Consider the following 23851-nt stretch of genomic DNA (forward strand, 5'->3'; position numbering starts at 1 on the left):
GTTCATACTTCATGCAAGTTTCTCCAAAAACTCATGGGAGTGTTGCAAAAGAACATGCATAGCTAGTTGGAGGGAGTTCGTCATGGTAGTGTTCAGCTAAAGGCACCTTCTCCCAAGTGATCCCATTGAGACTATGGTGCCTCAAGGCTCCCTTCAAAATTCATGTCCCTTTTTTTTTTGTGTGTGTGTGTGATAGAGAGAGAGAGAGAGAGAGAGAGAGAGAGAGAGAGAGATAGAGAGAGAGAGAGGCCTAAATTATGGGAGGGGTTTTGATCAAGTTTCTATTCATACGAGTTTAAAACTTAGAAAGAAAGCGTGTAGCCTACAAGATGGGAGGGCTTGTGATCAAGTTTCTATTCATGTGAACTTTAGAAACTCAAAAGATATAGAAAACACGCAAGTGTTAGAAACTCATGGAACATCCCCCTAAAGATCCTATGGACACCTTTTCTTGCTCAGTCATTGTAGATGACTAAACAACCAAAAAAAGAAAGAATGGTAAATAGAGAGGCAAACATTAAGATACAACGAGCATACACAAAAAGGTAAACTCGCAAGTTTTCTATACTAGAAAACTCACACAAGATCAGTAGAACTACAAAATTAGCCAATGTTGGGTTTTTTTTCAATGAGAGAATGTAAATATATATGATTCAATTCTAACTTGTGAAGTTTATCCTAGAAGCCTTGGCTCATCGTGGCCATACTGCAATGCCAAAAAATAATGAGCCCTTCTAATTTTTTAGTCATACTACAAAAAATTTCTCTTGGAATAAACTTAAGGGTAATTCTGAAAATTCATTTGACCATGTTATCAGCCTTAATCAAATGTGGCACCTCCTTGCTTGCCTTCCCTACTTTGTCACGGTGCTTGGGCCACTGATTATTTTTTGGCAGCTAGCTATATCATGTTATGCACTTCCCTTAAGGTCATACTATGCCCATGTGGTCCCTTTCATTAAATAATCTGGCTTGATGATGAAAGAAGCTCCCTTCTTAAAAATAGTATGTTGTGCTAACATAATCAGCTTCCTAAGGCACATGACGAGAGTACAAAAGTGATAACTCTATGCAAGAAAATGACTCAACATTATCATAGGCCGGCATGAACTTAGGGTCTATGTCATGGATGGGAAAAAGAGGGGAAATAGGTATCTTGCTTATGCTTGCACATCCGTACAATTGATGTGACATTTTTATATAACCCTCTCTCATTCTCCCTTGGATCATTATATCGTGCACCAAGGGAAAAACATCCAAAATATGTTTTTCCAAGAAAAAACATCCTTAAAAGCCATCGTTATTCCCATTTTCATGAGATAAGGTAAAAACTCGGTAAAAATAAGGTTAGGTCATGAGGTCACCTACTCCATAAAGAGCATGCGAAGGTGTAGATGAATAAAAGCAACACAATTTTGACACCATCAAGTGATGGCAATAGTGGCGCCCAAGCTCAAATGTTGTTCGACTTGTCTTACACTCGTCTAAGCTTAGCAGGTACCCCTTTTCCTCTACTCTTCTTCACACCTGCATTTCATCCTCTTTATTCTTCTCCACCTTCAATTTTGTACCTCCCTGACATTCAAATAGGTTGGCATGAATTTATAATAGGCTTAGGTCATGAGTTCCCCAACTCCATAAAGGGCTTGTGAGGGTGTAGATGAACAATGACAACACAATTTTGACACCATTAAGCACTGGGATTAGTGGCAACATCCCAAGTTCAAATGTTGTTGAACCTGTCTTACTCTTGTGTAAGCTTAGCAAGTACCCCTTCTCTGAACAGTGTTATCTCTCAAGCAATGCTAGTAGTAGCAGCTGCCCAAGCTCAAATGGCCATACACTCGTTTGAGTCTACCAGGAACCCCTTTTCCTGTGCTCTTCTCTATGCCTCCATGTCATCATCTCTAGCTTCAATTCTCTCTTGCAGTCTACTGGCATGAACTGACACATTGTCGTAGGTCATCAGTTCCCCGACTCCGTAAAGAGTGGAGACGAGCAATGTTATTACAATTTCGACACCATCAAGCGATGGAAGAATCCCTTCTCCTGTACACCTGCATTTCATAATCTCTAGCTTCAATTTTGTGTGCGGTGCACCGGCATGAACTTGACACATAGTCTTAGGTCATGCATGAGGTACCCTACTCCATAAAGAGTGGAGATGAACAAATGTTATCACAAGTTTGAAACACGATCAAGCAATGGCAGTAGTGGCAACTGCCCAAAAAGCTCAAATGGTGTTGAACTTGCCTTACTACACTCGAGGAACCCCTTCTTCTTCTTCTCTATTCTTCTTCACTCGCAGGACCATCTCCATTTCATCCTCTCCATTCTTCTCCATTTCATACTCTCCAATCTTCTTCTCCATAACCCACCTCAATTCTCGCTGGCCTCTTCCCCCTCCTTCTTCTTCCCCTTCCCCTTCCCCCAGTAACCTTGACGACGATGGCGTTATCCAAGACATGGAGCTCTACCTCAACGACCTTTCTCTCGAGTATGACAGCGTCTGGGACACCAAGCCTGCTTGGTAATTCCTCACGTCTCCGTCTTCTTCTTCTCGGACCCCAATTGCTGCATTTTCATTTCTTTTCCTCTCATCAGCAGCTTGTCCTTGTAGGTGCCAGCCTTGGACAATTGTGCTTACTGGAGTTTTTGCTGTTGTTGGATCTTGGCTGACCTTGCATTCTGTATTTGTCACTACCCTTGTAACGCTGGTAATCGGTTTGTGGTGGTTCGTTTTCTTGTACTCTTATCCTCAGGTATTCTTCTCGGTTTTTAAAATAAGAGCATCTCTGTAAGTTCTTCCCTTGGGGCTTGTATCAGAAAATTGTTCTCAGTAACATGCATTGGCTTCATCTTTCTTTACGCAGGCCTATTCTGCAATGATTGCTGAAAGAAGGAAAAGAGTTAGGGAAGGAGATGAAGATACTTTTGGCTCTCAGAAGGCAGTGCAATGAGGATCAATTGAAGACGCCCGAAGATGTTGGCCACAGCGGAGCTGAATTAAGGCGGGTGAACACATAATATCGATCAGCTGGGTGAGGCAAGGTTGGAAGTTGGCATTTGACTTAATTGGACTTTCTGCAAATACACAGTAATCAGTTGGAGCTGGGGCCTACGTGCCTGTCTGTGTTTTTTAATGATTATTTTTTAAGAATGGACGGATCATCTTCCTATTAGATCTCAGTGTACAGGGCAAACGTGGGGCAGATTAGCTGACGCAACCCTGATCTTATGACTTGAAATTTGGCAAAAATCTGCTGTGGAAGCCTTCTGCATTATTTCTATCCAATGTGTAGAGGGCAAACTTCAGTTTAGTTTGGTGAATCCTGATGTTAAACGTGGCAAACGTCTGCTGTTAAAGCCTTCTCTATTTCTCTTGTGTCATTTCAGAAAATTTCCTGGGATGATATCTACGAACCAATGTACTTTACGCATTTCAATGTTTTAACTTTTATTGTTTTTTAGTTCCAGATTTGTAAAATTATAATATTTTGGATGTACGTTTTGAAAACTTGTACGTCTTATATGGGGGCAGCTCTGCCTACATTTAGTGATTATTCTGTACTATATACAGGTCTTTTGTTAGCACCCTTCTAACTAAAGCTTATCCCCTTATGCTTTACTACAGCGCTCGATCTAGACGTAAACATACAACTCCTCAACTCTAGAGCCTAGTCTGACTTGAGAATGAAGGTCATGGTAATCTACGGAGGATCAAAATAGTGCTGTAGCAGATTATTGTACTACCGCATTTCTTGGTTACATTGACAAGGGCATCCAAGTCACACCATTGTATGAAAAAATTTGTGATAAGTCGCTGAGGAGTCCCACACTGGTGGTTGTGGATCAATCAGGAATGAGTACGGCACTCGTCCTTGATCTGTGGAACGTAATCAGCTGAAGCTGGAATAGTGTCATCACCAGGATAAAAACTTTCGACCAAAAAATGTGAATTCTAGGGCATAACTTATGTGTGAACGTTTTTGCTGATCCGGAATGGGCGACAGTATCACAGTTACGACTCAGCTTTGGAAAAACATACTTCACTTTCTTGGGTGCTATAAATAACAATACTTGATCTCCTTCATTGACCTAAAGATAGCGTCTGCATTTATTAACTGTGCTCTGCTTATTTGATCTCTTACCGGTAGCAGCAGGTCTTGCATTCTTGCACAACTTTGACAGTGAGGGACACTCTTTGTCGAAAAATAAAGTTACCTGGAATGGGAGTATCAGCATAAGCCACTTGGAAGGTGCCATACAAACATAACAAGCAACAGGTACTCTTCCCACGACGATAGATGTGACTGAACAGTGTGTTAACACCTCTTCCAATACTTGATTGACTCGTTCGGTCTGTCCATCAGCTTCTCTATTAATTGGATCTTTATCTGTAACGAGAGCTTGTTGGAGTATAGGGGTTGAGTCCCCATGAGGAGGACATGGGGGAGTCAGACCAATGAGACTGAGAGAGAAGTCATGTGGGCAGAAGAGAAGACTGCCACATGAGCAGACCTAAAGAAGAGGTGGCTGCCATGCATAGGAGCTGCCATGTGGATGCATGTACAGAATGCCACGTGGGCATGCAGGGATACAAAGAGGATCAGAGGACAGCATCTTGAGAGGTGTGTTGCAGCAGATAGGACTGCATATAGGCAGCAGATTTGGGACAGATATGGCTGCTAGATGGCACAGCACAATCAGTCCAGCATGAAGGACTGGGTAGGCAGGCATTGGCAGGAAAGGAACCCTGCAACAAGGGTGTCTTCATTAAGGAGGAAGAGGCCATTCTCAGGTGGAGTGTCTCTCAATTGGAATCCATGAAAGGCATGAGAATTTAGAGATTCAAGAGTAATAAGGTACCTAGCTTGCTGTGATGGAAAGATGCTGATAGAGAACCGAGGTATGTTTTCTCTTGTTGTGCATTTATGCTGATTTCAGTTGCATGCTTTGATCATAGTGTTTGTTCAGGTGGAGGGTAAAAGCCTTCCGAATAGACAAAGGGGGAAGGCAAAAGCATTTGGAGCTGCTGCTTGCACACTAAAGATGCTGGTGTCATGGGCTTTGCGGAGGTGGTGGTGCTGACTGATGCAGGTGACATGGAGGATTTTCAAAGGGGGATCAAGGGTATGATGTTGGACAGGTACATTGGTAGCTTAGTCAAAGATTTTGTGTCGGAGAGACCGAAAAGCTAAAGAGGAGGGATTGCAAGTGACCTTTGTGGGCTCAGGATTAAGGTTTGAGTGCATCTCAATGAGACTTTGTTCAAAAGACAGCTGGGAACATTCCAGAGCTTTCAAAGGAAGCCAATTGGTGGTGATCTATATGAAGAAGCCACAGGGATGTCCTTATACCGGTCTCAAGGATTGAGGTTGCAGACGATGCTTGGTACCTTACAACATGCAGGAGGATGACTAGATGGACTTGTTACTGGTGCCTGGGTATCTTGACGACTGTGTCCACTGTCATGTTCCTGATGTTGATTGGAATTGCCTTAGCAGGTAGGCTGAGTGGTCCTGGGACTGGTCAGATTAAGAGGGAGGGGCCAGCCCTCACCTCTGTATAAGGGGGCACTTGTCGCATTCAGCCGGGCTTTAGTAACAGCTGTTGGAGCAGCCCATAACAGCCATGAAGCTGATAGTGGGCATGCAGCAGCAGTAGGATGGTCCTGGACCTGCCAAAGGGTGCGCATTTGGCAGCACACTTGGCTGCAGATGTGGAGCATTATTCTGGGTAGTATTTGTACCTATTTGGGAGCGCTCTTTTGGTTTTTCTGTCTACATACTGTCCATATTCCAAATCTTTTGTGTGTTCTAAATCTACTCGTGTGCACATGTAAGTGAGATATATTGATTTGTAGTGGCTTGGCAATTCTTTTACATAGATCGAGTTGTGGTCAAAGGGTAGTTTGATGCAAGGTTCCATTTTCTAGCATGGTATCAGACTAAGGTTGATATGTGCTTAGGTTTCCTAACATATCTTTGGTGGACCATGAATTACATAATGTGTTGAATGATGATTCATGTGATGTTAGGAGCTTGGGCACTCTTCTTGGATGGAATGAAGTGTGCCACCTTTAATAAAAAGTCCATTACTACTATTATTTTTAACATTACCCTTGGAAGCTATAGGCAATATAGTAATTAAATCCATGCCATCTTTGATTTAAAAAAACATTTCTACCATGATTTGAGCATTATCTTGGAAGCTTTAGGAAATCTTGTAATGAAATCCATGATAATACGCTCCCATTGTTTTATTGGAAATGTAATGGACAAGGAAGCTAACTTATTCTCTCTGGCCTGTTATCTATCTGGGTATGCGGGAGTGTGTACTGAATTGGAAAAAACACAAAACACTTGTGTTCTCGCATCTTTGGGTGTGTGAGATTGAATGCGGGATGGGGTTGCAACGCCCCTCCCTTTCTTGGAGAATATTACTGTTTATTCACTGTGCCAATATGCTGAATACAACTGTTTCCCCCTGCCCCTTGGCTGAGAAACAGACACAGCAGACACACATGGTGATGGCTAGTGCGTCAGCACCCAACAGTGCATCCTCGTGAGGATCACCCCCAAGCTAGAGGTCAGATAATCCTAGGGATGACTACACGTCCCATAACATGCAGCTTCATCTGTCCACAGATGTCTTTAGGGAGGCATAGCCCTGGATAGGCTACAGCTTAGCTGGGTATTCTCAAGAGGCCCCACTCTCAAGAATGCCCCAAATGAGCCAAGGCTCGCACTTATATAGGCATAAGGTGTCTTAGGTGTCTCAACCCAAGTACTACCCTAACTGTCCAAGGGTGTTGGAAATGGTCAGGTCACCTCCCCATCATATGAGGAGAGCATGGGGGGGTGAACCTAGGGTTTGAGGGAGTGCCACATGGGCAGCACCTTGGCTGCCGTGTAGGCACTATTTAGACAAGGAAAAGAGTTAAGTGGCTGCCACATGGACAGCATCATGGCTGTCATGTGGGCAACACATACACAGAGGTAACTGGAGCATGCTGGGTGCCTTGGAGGCCTACAATAGGCTGCGCAGATGCTGTGGGAAGCTGCGATGATGTCATCAGCAGTACGGGGTGCACAGGCACCTGTACGGAGGTATGGCAGTCTGGTTGGGGCCTTGTCAAGGCCTGATGAGAGGCGGATTTATGGAGGCATACAGGCGCAGGTATTGGGCAGGACTCAGACCTGCAGTAGGCCATGAAACAGGGCTGAAATGGGCCTGGCCAGTGGCGCAATGCAGCAGCGCTGGCTGGCAGTCGCCAAGGGAGGTCGATTATACCCCTCCTGGCTGGCAGTCGGTGAGGGGGGGGGTCAGTTATACCCCCTCCAGGAAAGACAGCCTTCCTATAAAACGTGGCCTTTGGGGCTGCATTCAACATCATCTGGAGCAGCCCTCAGAGAGCAGACAGGAGCAGCAAGAAGGGGAGCCTTGGGCCTATACATAGGAGATGAAGGTGACCCTAAAGGAGTTGCAGGCTGAGGTTCTGGACAACAAGGTGGAGAGATCATTCGAACAGAGAGTCTACATACGCTCAGTGAGCATGCGGGCTCAGAGGTTTAGAGGTGCCAGGCATATAGTAGGAGAGCCTTTTGTTATTGTATCTTGTCCAATTCGTGGACGGACAGAAATATAAAGTGTTGCTTCTATATTTGTCTCTGAGCACAGTCTATCTGCCAGTCTGCACGTACACATGAATGTTGTGAAGTACACACACTTGATGAACCTTGATTCCATAGTGAAATACTTCCACGTGTAATTCCTAGGCTATCTATCAGTCTTTTGCTTTGCAGGATACCCTCTTGTGGGATTTCAGTTTTCTAACATCATATCAGAGTCCTGATGGAAGTTCTCGGGAAGTGGATCTTGAAGGCAAGGACCTTGCTGAAGGACGACCTTGATTTATTTGCTCGGAGGGATTTTAGCTGTGGTGTCTGAAGGATTGTACCCAGACGGGAGGCTTAGGTTTAGGTAGATGCCTGAAGGATTGTACCTAGGGGGGAGGCTCAGGTTTAGACAAATGTATGACACTCTCAACCCTTTTCCTATTTCAGTTCATTATCATGGCCAATAGATACCAGATCCCAAACTTTGGTGAGAGAGGCAAGCTCGACTGGACCAACTACCCGTTGTGGAAAATAAAGGTCCAGAGCCACTTGGTGTTGAGGGAGTCGTGGGGGATTGCGACGACGGGGACGGAGCTGATACCTCATGCCACGGTTACTACTCCAGCCACATCATCCTCAGCGGCAATGACAACGTCAACAGACCCTATCTTAGTGAGAGCATGGCATATCCATGATGCGGAAGCCTTGGCTATCATTATGGGTATGACGGCAGATATGGTGCTGCCGCATATTTAGATGGCGAACACTTCTTTTGACGCCTAGATGACATTGAGGGATATGTATGAGCTCGACAACGAGGCGAGAAGCCTGGATCTTGAAACAGAGCCATACGGCGTGAGTATGGATGAAGGGGAATCAGTACAGGAAGACATCACCAAGATGAAGGCGGTGCGGGATCATTCAGTTGGTCCAAGGACGAGCTTGACCTAGATGGCAAGGTTGTTGCTAGGAATGCTCCCTGGGAGCTATAGTAGTTTTGTGACTGCGATGACTGCAGGGCACAGGGTGGCACAAGTGCACTACTGTTGCAGCAAGAAGCTCGAGAAAAGAAGTAAGATGGTACAAATAAGGATGACAAGGCCTTGATAGCTCAGGACAGGAGCAAAGGCAAGGGCAAGGGTAACCTTGGCAAAGGCAAGCCCAAATTTGACAAAGGACGGGACTCTTCAGATGAAGACAACAAGAAGAATAGAAGGAAAGAGAAGAATTGCTTCTAGGACCTTTTGCGAAGGATTGCAAAAGTAAGGCGGCTGATCAGAAGAAGGGTGCCAGCTTAGAGTCAGAGGATTCAGCTCAGCTGGTGGTGACATAGGAACTTTTCTTGGTGGCCAGTCCGTGTGTTGCTGAGATTAGATGTGGACGCCAGTGTTGCTGTAAGGATGTTAGACATTGAGGTTTGGTCAAAAGAGGAGTCAGGATCCTTTGTGAAGGTGATGGACAGTGACGAGTGACTGGAGTCATCTGGGTCCTTGGTTGGTGTTGCTGAAGTAGAGGGGGATTCTTCAATAGGACCTGAAGACTCAGGGTCAGATGAGGGTTGTGACTTAGAGGGGGACAACAACACAGAACCACTGTTGGAGCTTGACGGTCCAAGTAAACTGGATTTGTGCATGGGATATGATGTCTCGGGTATGTTGTTTGGTTGCAGACCTAGCCAGACGGAGGATGGGTTGAAACAGACCCTGAGAGCTTGGTGCCTGGAGGACCTCAAGTTGTTCACCTATTATGAGGGGGACAGTTGGAGGATGCTGGTACTTGGAGAGCTCGAGTTCAGAGGCGGCTTCATGCTGAAGGTGGTGGTGCCATTAGGTGCTGCCAAATATGGACCTGTGTACCAAATTGGTGTGCAAAAGCGGAACCAGACCTGGGGGAGCAAGAGCCACAGGTTGAATGCCAAGAGAAGACTATGAAGGCATCAGAGTGTTCCTGACGGCTATGACATGGGAGCTACTAGAGCATCTTTATTGGATCAGGCCAAGATGTGTCGGTGAGAGGGGGTTTTGGAAATGTTCAGGTCACCTCCCCGTCTATAAGCCCCCATATGAGGAGAGCACTGGGGGGGGGGACCAGTGTTTGAGGGAGTGCCACATGGGCAGCATTTAGACAACAAGGGAAAGAGTTAAGAGGCTGCCACATGGACAGCATCATGCTGTCCTGTGGGCAGCACATACACAGAGGTACCTGGAGCATACTGGGTGCCTTGGAGGCCTGCAATAGGCTGCGCAGATGCTGTGGGAAGCCTCGATGATGTCATAAGCTGTACGGGGTGCTGCAGTCACATGTATGGAGTTATGGCAGTCTGCTTGGGGCCTTGTAAGGCCTGCTCAGAGGCAGATTTATGGAGACATACAGGCACAGGTATTGGGCAGGACTGAGGCCTGCAATAGGCCCTGAAACAGGGCTGAAATAGGCCTGGCCAGTGGCACAATGCCATGTGGCAGGATGGTGCAGCAGGGCTGGCCGGCAGCCAGTCTGGGGGGGTCAGCTACACCCACTCCTTGGTCAGTTGGTTGGGCTAGGAAAGTCGGCCAAGATTTGGGGGGCATCAGCCCCTATAAAAGGTGGCCCTTGGGGCCTCATTCAACATCATCTAGAGGAGCCCTCAGAGAGCAAACAGTAACAGCAAGAAGGGAAGCCTTCTATACACAGGAGGTGAAGGTGACCCTGAAGGAGTTGCAGATTGAGCTTGAGTGGCATCCCACCTAGGCTGAGGTTTCGGACAGCAAGGCAGAGAGATCCTTTGGACGGAGAGTCTACATACGCTCAGTGGAGCGTGCGGGCTCAGAGATCTAGAGGTGCTAGGCATATAGTAGCAGAACCTTTTGGTATTGTAGCTTGTCCAGTTTGTGGATGGACGGAAATTTAAAGTGTTGCTTCTATATTTGTCTCTGAGCACATTCTATTCGCTAGTCTGCACATACACATGAATGTTGTGAAGTACACACACTTGATGAAGCTTGATTCCATAGTGAAACACTTCTGTGTGTAATTCCTGGGCTATCTATCAGTCTTCCGCTGCGGGATACCCTCTGGTAGGATTTCAATTTTTAACAAAGGGTTCCTCATGACCTGATTGTCCCACAAAAGCATGGAAGATATATATAGACCTGACCAGCTCATTTTATTTGAGAATCTTTTGGGAGCTTCAAGTAAACCCATTGGTCTTCCAAGGGAACTTTGGGTGGCTGCTTTTGATTAGCATAAAATTTGCACTTAGTCTTGAGTACTTTTTATGCTTTCCCTTGCAAATTGCACCTATCTTGTTGTTGCAACCCCAATCAGCAGGAGTGCCAACGTTGACATCCTACAATCGAACTACCCATGGGGATCTGGACTGAAATCAAACATGCATCAATGAACTGATTCGGGTGGCCGAATGCTTGACAATATTTTAAGCAAAGTCCACTAGTGGAAGATATACTTCCGAATCAGATCGCCTCTGGCGGAAGAGATAAGGTCTCAGCATATCTTCCAAAGTGTGATTGACCCTCTCAGTCTGTCCAGCCAATTCAGGATGATCAGCCGGTAAATATAGTGAAAAGGCTGTTAGGAAAGAAAACAGCCTGTTTCCAAGGCACTGGCTCACTACCTAGGTTTCCTCAAGAACAAGGGCTAGCAACCACGGAGGTGGTCTATACATCCAGTGGAAATTGCAGAAGCGGTCCTGCCTTTCAGCGGTCCCTCTCGAACCTGGAGTGCCACGATCCCAGGTAGCGCGCAGCATGAAGATGATATCTTGCCAAATGGCCACTAAGGTGGTCGCCAGAGTCGTCGTTTGCCCCCCCATCACACCTGATTGCAACGAGCGACCCAAATGTTCCCAGGTGGTAATGCTAGCCACCATCTCCCAGACACTGTCCTTTGGTAGAGTGAGGGGCGTGAGCGGGAATGCGGTACTGCATCATGGGCCTCGATCCGAGAGACTTGCTAGCCATGAATTCTATAAGCTAGTGACACTGGGTCGATGGAAAAAGCGTGCCCACACTCTGTGAGCCATGCTACTATCCCTCAAGTGAAGGCCCTCTGCATCCACTATGTACTGGCCACTATCTGAAAAGACGCAAGCCAGATCCTCTGAGTAGCTACACAACCCCACATGCAATGGGGAATTGTCTCCAGCACGCCCTTTGCACAAAAAAGGCATGTGCCATCGACTCGCATCAGCCAGAAAAAGTAGAAGATCTTCCGCGTTCTTAGGCTGGTCTAGAGATGAGGCCAAAATTGTGACATGACCTCCCTGGGAACATCGACGCTCCCTCGATGGGGTTCATGCTGTGGCCTCCAACTAGATCCGACGACCGATGCGAGTCGTGTAAGAGAAGAAAGGCACCTCCTCCACTATTTCTAACTCTCCTACCCGCCGCGGCTAGAACCACTCCCTTGGGTACCACTACAAGTCATGAAGAGGCCGGACCTCCTAGAGCCAAAGGCGCCACATTGCTCCCTCCAGTCCCGAGAGAACTGTGTCTAGGTCAACGTGCCAGGCCTTGCCTAGTCGGTCGACTACTCTGATTCTTTGCCACTCCAACCCCCACATGCTACCCACATTCCTGCCATCACTCTCCGACTCTGTCTGTAAAAGGCCACCTGGTCCCACCCTGTAGGAAGCACAACGGAAAGAAAGGAGAGTGTCCCGGTAGTAGCGGACCCTAAGGGGTACCCTTGTCCTCGAGAACTGCGCGTCCCAGCAATGCGGAGTCTAGGGCGAGCGTAGGCCCTCCCACCAAGAGGCCGATATCGCTGCCTCGATCTCTATCATCCTGGTGCGTGCCCCTCTTAGATGAGAGCGCCTGTGTCCTGGCTGATGCCTTGTGAGGAAGTTGTCTCCAGGCTCCGAAAGACCTCGTCGGGCCACTGTCCCACTGTGTCCTTCCAATGTGTGTCCTCTATCATAACATTCGACCGTCCACATTCCGGATCTTTGGATGCCAAATAAGTGGATGACGCTCAAACTCTTCCTTGCGTGATGGGCTGGCTAGAATGAGCCCGTTGGAAAGTTACTGCCAGATTCTAAAAAGGCTCGTGATCAAAGGGGATCCCTATTCTGTGAGGGGGGCCTTTGAAAAAATCCATCTGTGTGACTGTTGCCACTACCCACCGGTGCGGGGAGTGTTCCCAAGAAGCCTGCGCTGAAGGAGGAGCTTCCAGGGCTCCGCTCCTGGGGTGAGACCTCGTACAACCAACTTGCCCAAGAGGGCTCTGCTCTGCATCTCCGGATCAATGATACCTAGTCCTCCGTGTGACTGAGGCTGAATCACCCTCTGCCAAGCGACTCTGGCTCTAGTGTTCTGCATGCCATCCGATCCCGTCCGGTGGAAGTTTCACACCAAGCGTCTCAGCTGCCCCATGCATCCTCGGTGGAAGCACTAGCAAGAGGCTATGTACCAGGTTGTAGCAAGGAATTTCTGGTTGACCACGATCGCTCTTCCTGCGAGAGAGAGTTTGGATGAGCTCCAGTACAAGAGCTTACGCCGCACACTCTCCAGCACCGGGGCGATCTGTTGCTCCGCTGAAATGTCAATCCCAACTTGGCAGCCATCTCGCAATCTGCCCACGCGAAATCCATCAAAAGCCAAAAGCTGAACCCCAAATGCAAACCTCCTAGACTTCCTTTGCACCTGTGAAGAAACAAATCGATTTGGTCCAGTTGATTCAAGCCCCCAAAACCTCACAGTATATAGCTAGAGCTCCCCTAACCGCCTCTAGGCTTGCTGTGGTACCCTCGACAAACAAGGGTGTGTCATCAACGAACTCCAAGCCTAGCAGTAGCTCCTTGTGTCTTACAGGAAGACGCATCCCCGAGAGTGAAGGAAGTAGCCTAAAGCCTCCGCTACAAAGAGAAAGAGAAAGGGGGCAAGGGGACAGCCCTGACGAACTGAGCGTGAAAGAGAAAAGATCTCCCCCGTGCATGCCAATGATCACCTAACTAGAGCTCCCCGCATAAAGAGCCGACACCCCTCTAATCCATATGTTTGTGAAGCCTAGTCTCCGCATCGAGCCCTCCAGAAAAGACCACTCCACCCTGTCACAAGCCTTCTCAAAATCTAAGAGAGGAATCACGAGAGGCTATGACTCCTTCTCGGCCCAATCCACCGCCTCTCCAAAATGGAAAACATTGTCCAGGATGCTCCTCCCTTGAACAAAACGTGTCTGCATGTCGTGGATGATGTTCGGAAGGTGGGGCTGCAACCACAAGCTCAAGACCTTGGCCAAGATCTTGTATGCAGTATCCAAAAGCCTACTTGGTCTCCACTGGTGAATGTCCAATCTATCTCCCCTTTTCAAGATTGCATATCCAGCCTCGACTCATGGACTGCGGGAGTGAACGAGAGTCAAAGATCTCCTGACAGGCTAGCCAAAAAGGCGTATTGATGTGCTCCCAGAAGCTTAGGAAGAAAGTCGGGGTCAGGCCGTCTTACCTTGGGCACTTCTGAGGGTGGAGGGGCTTGAGGGCCTCCCTGAGCTCTTGGTCCGTGAATGGAGCCTCTAGAGATTTGCTCAAACTCGGCGTGACCACTGTAGGAACCTTGCCTCGCATGCTATAAGTGTCTCAAGGGACGCCACCTTTGCCTGAAACAACTACCGATAGAAAGTTGTGGCCATCTCAAGAATCTCGAGGGTTCGAGTGCATTTGTCCTTGTGCATCTCACAACCTTTGCAACTTTGTCCCTGCTGAACGGGGTCCGGTAGTTTGAAAGAATTGCCTGGTCATCCTATCCCCTTGCCGGACCCATCTGGCTTTTTGCTTGGTTTCTTCTTATGCTCCACTTTCGTCCACTCAAGGGCTCAACCCAGAAGGTCTAGGACTGATGTTGCCTCCTATTGAGGTGACTCGGCATATCCACCTGAGGCTTTCACTAATGGTCCTGCGGCGGATGGGGGGTTCGTTTCTAGCGTTGAGGACAATCCTTCGCTAGGTGTCCATGTTCTCCGCATCGAAGGCACCGGCCCAGTAATCCTGAGATCTCAATCCTCTGATGGAGCTCAACCTCCTCGACCCCCTCATGTGCCACCACTGAAGCGGCTGACTCTAGGGGAGACTCTAGTATTGTGCCAAATGCTCTACAAATGGAGGGAAGGATGGGCTTGTACTCCCCTAAGAGTCCTGGAAAACGAAGTGTCACCGGAAAGTGAGGCACATGATGGGACGAGTCCATGTCCTCTAAAGTAAAACCGTGCTACCTGGGGAAAAGGAACACCAAGTGTGGGCCAAGATAAATGGGGCTCTGCTCAACTAGTGCCTGGGTGGTGTCGGGTGAGCGTAGCTGGAGTCCTCGTCCATAGCTGGTGACCTCTTGGATGTGGTCCCCCTTTAGCGCTACACTCGCTTGTAACCAATCGCGGATCTGGCTCCTGGAAGTACTATTCTGCCCACTACTGACTTCTTTGTGAGAGACTGAACTGCTTTCTGAACCTGTTGCTTGTCGTGAGGAGAGAGTATAACCTTGACGGTTAGGGGAATTGAAGGTGCTGCCATTGAGCCCTTCTGGCCAGACAAGTGTTGCTGCCAAGCTTTTTTTCTCCAAGGCATAAGCAATTAACCCGAAGCTGCGTGAGAAAGAAGAGGAGGGGTGAAAAGGGGATATAAGGAAAGGAAAGGAAGAAAGGCCATCAAGAACAAAGGCAAAAGGCTGCCCAGGCGCTTGACAGTCTCAAAAAGGCCTCTGGCTGGCTGGGAATCGAAGCTGGGATAGAGCTGAGCTGCAAAAGGCTCAAGAACAAGCTCCTCGTAGACCAGAACTGGCTCCAAAAACTCCACTAGCTGTCCTACGCACTGAACTTGGGAGGACAGCTCCTCAAGGTGCACCCACAGCCTCGAACTAGGCAAGCAAAGCCTCAGCCCCTCAGGCTGAGTCGGCCCAGCTGCGGCGGCTGTCAGCCAGCTCTTTGGAGGGGCACAAGCAGGTTGGAAGGGGCTTAGTGCCCCCTAGGTCCGCCGAGTCCCACAGGGGGCTGCTCAGCTCCAAGAAACAACCCCCACGCTGCTCGCGGGGGACTCCAGCTCCAAAATGAGGCCAGCAGAGGCAAAAACGGGGGGGCGGGGCAGCTCGAAACGCTGCGATGGGGAAGGGGGGAAGAAAATGGGGGGGGGGGGGAACGAAGGTGCACGAGGGGGAAGGAGCAGAGGCAGAAAGGGAGAGGGGCGCGGTAGGGGGCAAGGTGGGAAAGAGCACGAGGGGGAGGCTGTGGCGGGGAGCAGGGAAGCGATCAGCCAAACTCTTGTGGCCCTCCGAAAATGCCCAAAAAACTTAGCATCTCTGTCACTAACTATTTCAGCAGTTAAGCCATACAGACCTAAACAAATTTTCCACAAATAGGTGAGCAAATTGTGTGGACGAAATATTCTCGTGTAGGAATGAACCATGACAATTTGGTAAGTGGATCCCTAATCACCCAAATTGCATCATGTCCACTAGAGGTTTGTGGTAATCCTACCGCAAAGTCTATGGAAATACTCTACGATCTCTTTTTAGGTATCTCCAACGGAGACAACAGGCCAGCACATCTTAAGTGCTCCTCTTTGCTGACCTGGCACTATTGACAGTATCAAACATACAGCTCGATATCAACCTTAACCTTGGGCCAAATGAAGGCTTTTTCAAGGTCTTTGCAAGCACGGATGTCCAGCACTGGAACTGTCAGGACATTCAAACAGGATACGATGTCTCGTACATAGTGGTAAGAGGTATGCCATAAGAGACAAGGTATGAGACTCTATTATAGGCAGTTAAATTTTGGAGGCGTAAGAGACATTGATTATGTTTTTCTTTTTATTTTCCAAGGGGGAGGAGTTAGACTTTAAAATGTGGCAGATTCACATTTAAATTGCCTTCAGCCATGAGAACTAAGGTCAGAGAAGTTTGGCCAATGCTCCATTGTTGTTGCTAGCCATATGCATGATAAGCCAAGGTGCTAGCTCTTCTGAGAACTAAGGTCAGAGAAGTTTGGCCAATTCTCCATTGTTGTTGCTAGCCATATGCATGATAAGCCAAGGTGCTAGCTCTTCACCTGTCGAGCACCTGTGGAACAATTTTTACAAACATTCATCTAAAAAAGGAAACATGCTTGGGGTTCAAAAGGAAAATGACCTTGTATTTGTTAATGCAGACTTGCATTTGGTTAACAAGTTTAGGACAAAGTGGACTCCTGAACATATCTTGGATTTCAACCTGACGAGGATGATGACAATGATACAGCAGAGGATGTTCCTAAGCACAAGGATGATGATAAGGTCCAGGACCACGATGATGAGGCTCAAGAAGAGGAGGGGGAGGTCTGTATCAATATGGCGCCTTCGGACCTTCAGGGCTGAAAGCCTAAAACTCTCTTTTTCTATCATTACTTGACTCTTGAGAGTTTTCCCGCTGTGGGCTGCAGGGTTGCCACGTAGGCAGCCATGCCATGGGCTGCAGATGCCCATAATATTCCTTTCTACTAAAGCTGGAACTAGGGACGATGTTTGCTATGAATGATACTCCTTTCAGCTCTGGAACTGCTCTAATGCTAAGGAATCTAAGAAGCTCCTACCAGTCCTTCTGAACAGGCACTCCTGATGACTGGTCTGAAACTGAGTTAACAACCCCACTTGCTGCTGACGCCTCCTTTGCTGAGTTTTTACCTCTTTTCTGGTGATATAAACATGAAACCTGCCTGTGATGTTTTTGTTGTCAAAGCTTAGTAAGCACTGGATCTTGAAAGAGATTCTGGAATCTCTTTCAAGATGGCAGCTTATGCTTGGGTATTGATGAGAACATAAGTGTAGCTTTGCTTTTTAAGTTGCTTTTATGTTCATATTTGATTCACTCATATTTAGTTTAAAGTCACTTACAAACCCCCTTATTTCCTTTGTTCTGGAGCTTGTTTTATAAAAGAATGTAATTTGTAAGATTGGATATATTCTAGTCTTATGAAGGTATGTCCTTTCTGCTGATGAAAACATGACACCTGCCTGGACCTGATGGGAGCTACCATAGGAATGGCTGTACTGCCATGGAACTGAATGAACTACTCCTGCTGGAGTGACCAAACGTTCTCCCTTCTGTTGGGATTTTGCCTCATCACAGATGGAAGCAAGACCGTCTTTTAAGACTGTAGGGTGAGCTGGTCCTAACTGTTAATGAAGTGGGCTTTTGATGACCTCTACTGGTGAGAACCCGGACTAGGAAAACACCTTGTCAGATTGGTGTGTACCTCCTGCAAACTGCTTAGATAAGTGCCTTGACTTTGCTGCCTACTTGGTGTTGCTGGAGGAACTCCTACTATCTACTGGTGTAATTAGTTGGCTCTACCTGCCGATGACCTCCCCCTTTTGGTATGGGTTTTACCGTCTTTGTGAAGGTGGAAGTCGACTGAACCCAATTGCTAGAACTCAATAGCTTTTAGTCTTTATCCTCGCTACCAGCACTTGGCTGGACCCAAGAACAAATGTTCTCCACCTATGTGGGTCGAGACGTTTTGTCCTCTTGTCAGACTCTTCTTGTCTAGGAGCATCTAATGAAGAATCCCCTTGCTTCTTCTCACTGGTTGAGCTATTATCTCAAGAAAAGACTGACTTGGCTCCTTGACCCTTGCTCATGAGCTCAAAATTTTGTGCAAGCTCAGAAGCACGTTCATGCTTTTTGGGACGAAAGCTGCGAATGTACCACGAAATGTCTAAACGTAGTTCATGAGGAACTCCATGGTCTTGTCCAATTCTTCTTTTAATAGCTGGATGGTTATTTGTCAGTCGACATAATGGTTGATTGATTCCCTAGGACCGCGGGACAAATTGAAGAACTATTGTCTCCAAGCAGTCTAGGGGTTGTACTGGAAGGAAGTGTCCTGATGTCTTCAGGACTTGCGTTCATGTATAACAAGCTACTTGCATCATACATCATAGTAATCAGCATGCCACTTGTGCCACCATGTGACGGCTTCACCTAAAAGATGCATGGATGCTAGAATGTAATTCTCAATGTCCTCCATGGGGACCACAACACTAAGGGTTTGGTCTTGCCATCGTACCTTTGGAACTCATGAAATAAGCATTTGATGGGCCTTTGGTGCCTCTCCATGCTCTTTGATGTGAGTTTTTATCAAAGTGCGCGATCCTGTTCATCCTTCATTTTTTGGAGCCTCATATTCTCAATTGACTTCTTTGGCCTTTCCAACTCTCAATAGTCATGGGGTTTTGTTACTTCTTGTGCTACCCAAAGGTGCTCTTCCTTGGTCTTTTAAGTAGCCCAATCCTATTTTTTCTTGGCAGAGTCTTGGTCTTCTTTGATCTCTTGGAGTTGTACCATTTGACTATTGTGCCTATGTTATGTAGCTCAAAGGCAAGAAGCCTCAAAGAAATGCATAGCGTGCTGGCTCTACAACTAAGCCTAAGCAAAAGAAAGGGAATTTCAACAAACCTTGCCAATAATCTAATGCCAAGCAAAAGGCACCACCTAAGAGGGAGGTCAAGTGTCAGAATTGTGGCAAGCTAGGCCACATGGTCACCCATGTCAAACATCATTGCACCACATCATATCCAAGGAAATGCTCACATGGACATTGAGCATATGATCGCATGTCATATCATAACCTCCAAATAGAGTTGACATCATTCATGACTCAAAATCATAGCTCCCATAATATCTGATAACCACAAGCAAGCATGAGGACGATTCATCCTCTCCCACATTTATATGAGGCGTGCTACTTGATCGGAATTACAATGAGAGTACTCAAGTAGGAAGGGGGAAGCAAAATATAGAGGGGATGAAGGCAGAAGAAGGGGTGTTGAGGCTATAGCACCCTGGGGACAAGCAAACGAAAAGACTAGTAGAGGGAGGAGGGAAGGGAGGAGAGACTCCACATGGGACCTAGCACATACATATCAAATGCATTGCTTACACCATACATAGGGATACAAATTTGAAAAACAAAAAATCCTAGATCTTGCATCATTAGGCTCCATTTCCACATCTAAGAGATTGGACTTGCCCATTTTGAGTACCAATTTCTTAACAGTCTTTGGCATCATCACAATTGAATATAACTCCATCACATTTCTCATCTACTATAGGGCATGACTATATTGAAATTACCCATACCACGTGAACTCTAGTTTTGTGCAGCATACATTTTGATGAAGCCAACAAGGTAGAGAACAATAATAATAGTAGACATCATTAGCAATTATAGATGATGTGGCCTCCTAACTTTGCTAGAGTTTGATGGGACTAGGAGCCTCCTAAAGGACCATGTAGAGTGTAGGCTAACAATCATTTGCTACACTACGACCTTGGCACTTTAGTTGTACCTATAAGCAAACATGCATGATATGATATCCAAGCTTGGTAAAATGTTGCCAAAAGGATCTGGATGCCTCAGACAATGGAAATACCTTATTGGATGAGTATGAAGCTGGTGACTCTATTAATCTATGATAACCTTTTTTGAGCAATGCTATGAGCTTTGAATTGTGTACTATTCTTATTTTGTTTTCCTCATAGGGACGAGGAAAAGGAAATCATGCATATCTTTCCTTATGATGACTATTACTAACCAAAGGGATGCACATCTTCCCTTACTACCATTGGAATTCTAAATACCACTAGAGTATAAATACCAAAACCAAATTTTACAAGTGACTGTAGCCACCTAGAGTTCCACCTTGGTATGCTAGAAGATGTGCCACTATATGAATCATATGGTCAAACTAAATTGGCGCATTCGTTCGGTCAATCACATCAAAGGTCTTCCATTGGAGCCTATTCCCTTGTAAGCCCAATAGTATGCCTTTTTCTTGGCACCAAATCATTCTCACAATAAAGGATATTAAATAGATCACAATTTGTGCTAGTTACAAGAAAAAAGATAGTCGAGATATTTATTTTGGCTTCAATTTGAGCTTATCCACATCATTTGTTTGTTTGGCATAATTTGATAATATTACTCACATAAGCCTAAGTGAGGGTCAACGTTCTGTCCTTTAGCTTGATGAACTATAACTCCTCATGTGGTACGAAGAGATTTAGACTAGGAGCTAATTGCCTTCTATACCAAAAAATTAGGAGATTATAGTATTGAAGTTACTTATATTTTCATAAGAGGAAGCTCATTTTGTTAATGGCTCCACTGAGACTATTTTGTCATCCTTCATGATTCATGTATTCCAATGCCTTGTATAGGATTAAATGCATGTCCTCACTATAGAATTTAGTACAAGTACCATGTTATTTCTAATGATGTTCTTATGTTGTTGTAGGTGTTTGAAGGTTCTTGATGCTCTCAACTCTCATGACCACCAAAAAAGCAAAAGAGAAGATTGTTTACAATATCCTTCTGTAGTAATGCCAACAACAAAGTATAGCACCATTTCCTAGTATGATGACCTTTTGACCCATTATGATGGACCTATTACCTATCATGATGTCCCTATTCCTCTCAATGATTGTTAACTACATTAGTTGGCAATTGCATTTGATGGTGGAAGTCCATAGAGCTAAGGATTGTGCCTTGGAGCAAAATAGGCCCAAGAGAGAATAGAGTTGGCCCTCCCTTCAAAAGGTGGCATGTATTAAAGGCCAAATGGTTGACTTTGGTCTTCGCTTGTTGGTTGAACACATTGGAATACAAACTCTCCTTCTCTTCTTTGGAGTTGTCTCTTGTTACCTCATAGTGCCTTTCGTGAATGCCATGTGCTCTTCTTCTCTTCCCTTCTTCCTCTTCCTTCTCCACTTCCCTCTATTCTCCTTCTTCTTCTCCCTATGGATTCATGATTGTACCATTTTGTGCATCTACATCAATCATCACATTTACTGGTTTATACCAGCTGCTCATCTCATCAAAAACAATCAAGTCGTTGCATTATCCAAGTCATTGCTATATCTGACGCTGCATTATCAAGTCGCTGCGTTAGTAAGTCGCTACTTTAGCATTAACATAGTGACAAAAAATTATCAGTTGGCTAGCTACGCATTTAGACCAAAATGATGAAATTTGCATGCAGATTACATTGAAATAAAGGCCACAAGGGACTGCCGCCCCTTGACCCCGCGTAGCAGCATTATCAACTTAGAATCGGGACCTCAACTGTGCTGATCAATACATGCACCTGAGATCTAGTCCTAGGAGCTAACACGGAGACTGAGGAGAGTGTCTCAAATACCCTCTTATCGACCTATACACCTAGCTCTACATCCTTAGGATCAACAAGCTTAAAAGTCATACGCCTTACACGAGACACCACAAGATGACATGTCTAGCTCAAAAGAGTCCATGAGCCTAGACAGAGACATGGGAGAGACCTCCAATGTTAGAGCCTCACAGGCTCCAAGCACCAGCTATAATGATCCCGAGTCTCCTATCCCATCTACAACAGTTCGATTAAGGGAAAAATTTTCCAATATTATGGGTACGCTTGGTTTAACAGACCCAATAGATATGCTAAACCCATTTGCTAGGGAGAATGGGGTGCCAATGGAACCCCATGTGTCATCCCAACCATCGGTGGCAGAAATAATGTTTAGGGAACCAAGTCCCATTGTATCTACTAGCAATGAACTACCACCTTATCCATTCTTTGATGAAATCCAGTCATATAGGGGTGACTTTGTCCCTAGACTCTCCTAAGATTTTCAAATGCTAGAAAAAAGTGGACAAAGGAGTCATCCAAAAGGTACACAAATAAGACTCCATACATCTAAAGTCCCTTCATTTCCAACTTGGTCACAAAACATAGGAGGTAAGCCATACCCAACAACCGGCCCTTATAGCCCTATGCTTGGGGTGAGCATGCCACTTCCCGGAATACCTTTAGTCCTGCTTGTCAGGCCCAACAGACTCCAAGTCACAATGCAAATGCCTAGTGGGTCAGGATTCTCAAATAATACATTTGTACATGGAACCCTCCATCAAGACTGCCAGTATACAGAGCAAGATTACCATATCCTCAAGCTCCGCCTACTTCACAAACGGTACTTACCGATGAGGCGATAAGGATCCTAGTGCAAGCACTAGGAAGGGGGGCCACACCTCCAATATTTACAAGGAGAGACCAAAATCCTTCTAGAAGTAAATCCATCATGATCTCTTTATTAATCACCAAGTTCTTAGGTGAAGGAGACCCAGTCTCCCATGTTGAGCATCCTACTTTACATGCACCATTGAATCCATCCAGCTAGGGACAATTAGTAATACAAGCAGCCACTCCTGCTATCCAGGAGCAATTTAAGGCTCAAAACCTCCCATTACTGCCACCCATACTAGGATCTCAAACCCACCTCAATCCCCACCACCACGAATCGCTCCCATCAATCAAGTATTGGTGGAGGAACTACCTAGTCATTGGGAAGAACCAGTGTGCACTGGGTGTGGAGTTGACCACCTCTTATATGGATTGCCCAATGCAGAGACTAGCAGCGCTAGCTACTGCACCTAAGAATGCAACTCTTAATCTTCTCAGCATTGAGAGAGGCAAAGTGTTCTCTGTATCCTTAAATGTAATTACAAGAGCCCAGACTAAGGCACTCAACAAGGAACTTTGTAAGCAAGCCAAAAGAGATAAGGCCAATACATCCCAACTTAGAGAGGTAAACAAAAAGGGTGCAGTTAAGGTGGAAAAAGGTTATGGCAAGGTGATTGTCCAAAATGGATCCGATGAGGATAGATCCACTTTTTTCACATCTTCTTCTTCTAGTCATACTACTTAGTTTTGGAAGCAATTCAATCAACTAGCAAAAGGAGGGAATGATGCTTGGGAAGCATTGACTCATAGGAAACCTATGACCCCAAAGGTCAGGATGAATACCCAGAATCTATTCTTAAGAAACAACCCCTTACTGAGGCACAACAGCTAGTGCGTGACTGTGCCCAAAAAATTTTGAGCAATGGCTCAAGGCTAGCAAGGGGCTAGAAACCATCCATCCTAACTACCAGACCTTCAACAGAGCCCCTCAAAAGAGTAGATGAGGGATAATCACAAGGTTGATCGGTTGGACATTTGCTACTAAGACATAAGTGTTTGAGGAGGACCTTGCATGGCACCAAGTAAGAGAAGAGGACAATATGTCCTTTTATGGGTTTGAAGAGCCACAGTCAGTCAGTGGTGAATTAATCACACAGTTAGTTAGCGGTGAACTAATCAGTCAGTCAGTGGGAGGTGAACTAATCAGTAAGTCAACGACGGTGAACTAATCACACAAGCTCAAAATGTAGCTCAAAATGTAGCTGTACTAGCT

At 46.1% G+C, this 23851-nt stretch overlaps 1 protein-coding gene across 1 annotated transcript; it reads left to right on the top strand.

The window, feature by feature from the left end:
* Positions 1-2197: 2197 nt before the first annotated feature.
* Positions 2198-3290, top strand: LOC147904648 (spindle pole body-associated protein). The gene is made up of 3 exons (XM_087395040.1): positions 2198-2530; positions 2621-2762; positions 2874-3290. Exons 1-3 carry the CDS (start codon positions 2205-2207, stop codon positions 2958-2960), a joined length of 555 nt encoding a protein of 184 aa, XP_087251166.1. The 5' UTR covers positions 2198-2204; the 3' UTR covers positions 2961-3290.
* The last annotated feature ends 20561 nt before the right edge of the window (positions 3291-23851 follow it).

This window comes from Dipteris shenzhenensis, chromosome 2 (genome assembly GCF_047967505.1).
Source record: "Dipteris shenzhenensis isolate YYH24624 ecotype China chromosome 2, Dip_SZ_1.0, whole genome shotgun sequence".
In the NCBI taxonomy this organism is placed as follows: domain Eukaryota; kingdom Viridiplantae; phylum Streptophyta; class Polypodiopsida; order Gleicheniales; family Dipteridaceae; genus Dipteris; species Dipteris shenzhenensis.

Coding starts and splice junctions, on each gene's coding strand:
- LOC147904648 (XM_087395040.1), top strand. CDS start 2,205: ATGGCAGTAGTGGCAACTGCCCAAAAAGCTCAAATGGTGTTGAACTTG. Junction 2,531..2,620: donor TGGGACACCAAGCCTGCTTG/GTAATTCCTCAC, acceptor TTGTCCTTGTAG/GTGCCAGCCTTGGACAATTG. Junction 2,763..2,873: donor TCTTGTACTCTTATCCTCAG/GTATTCTTCTCG, acceptor TTCTTTACGCAG/GCCTATTCTGCAATGATTGC.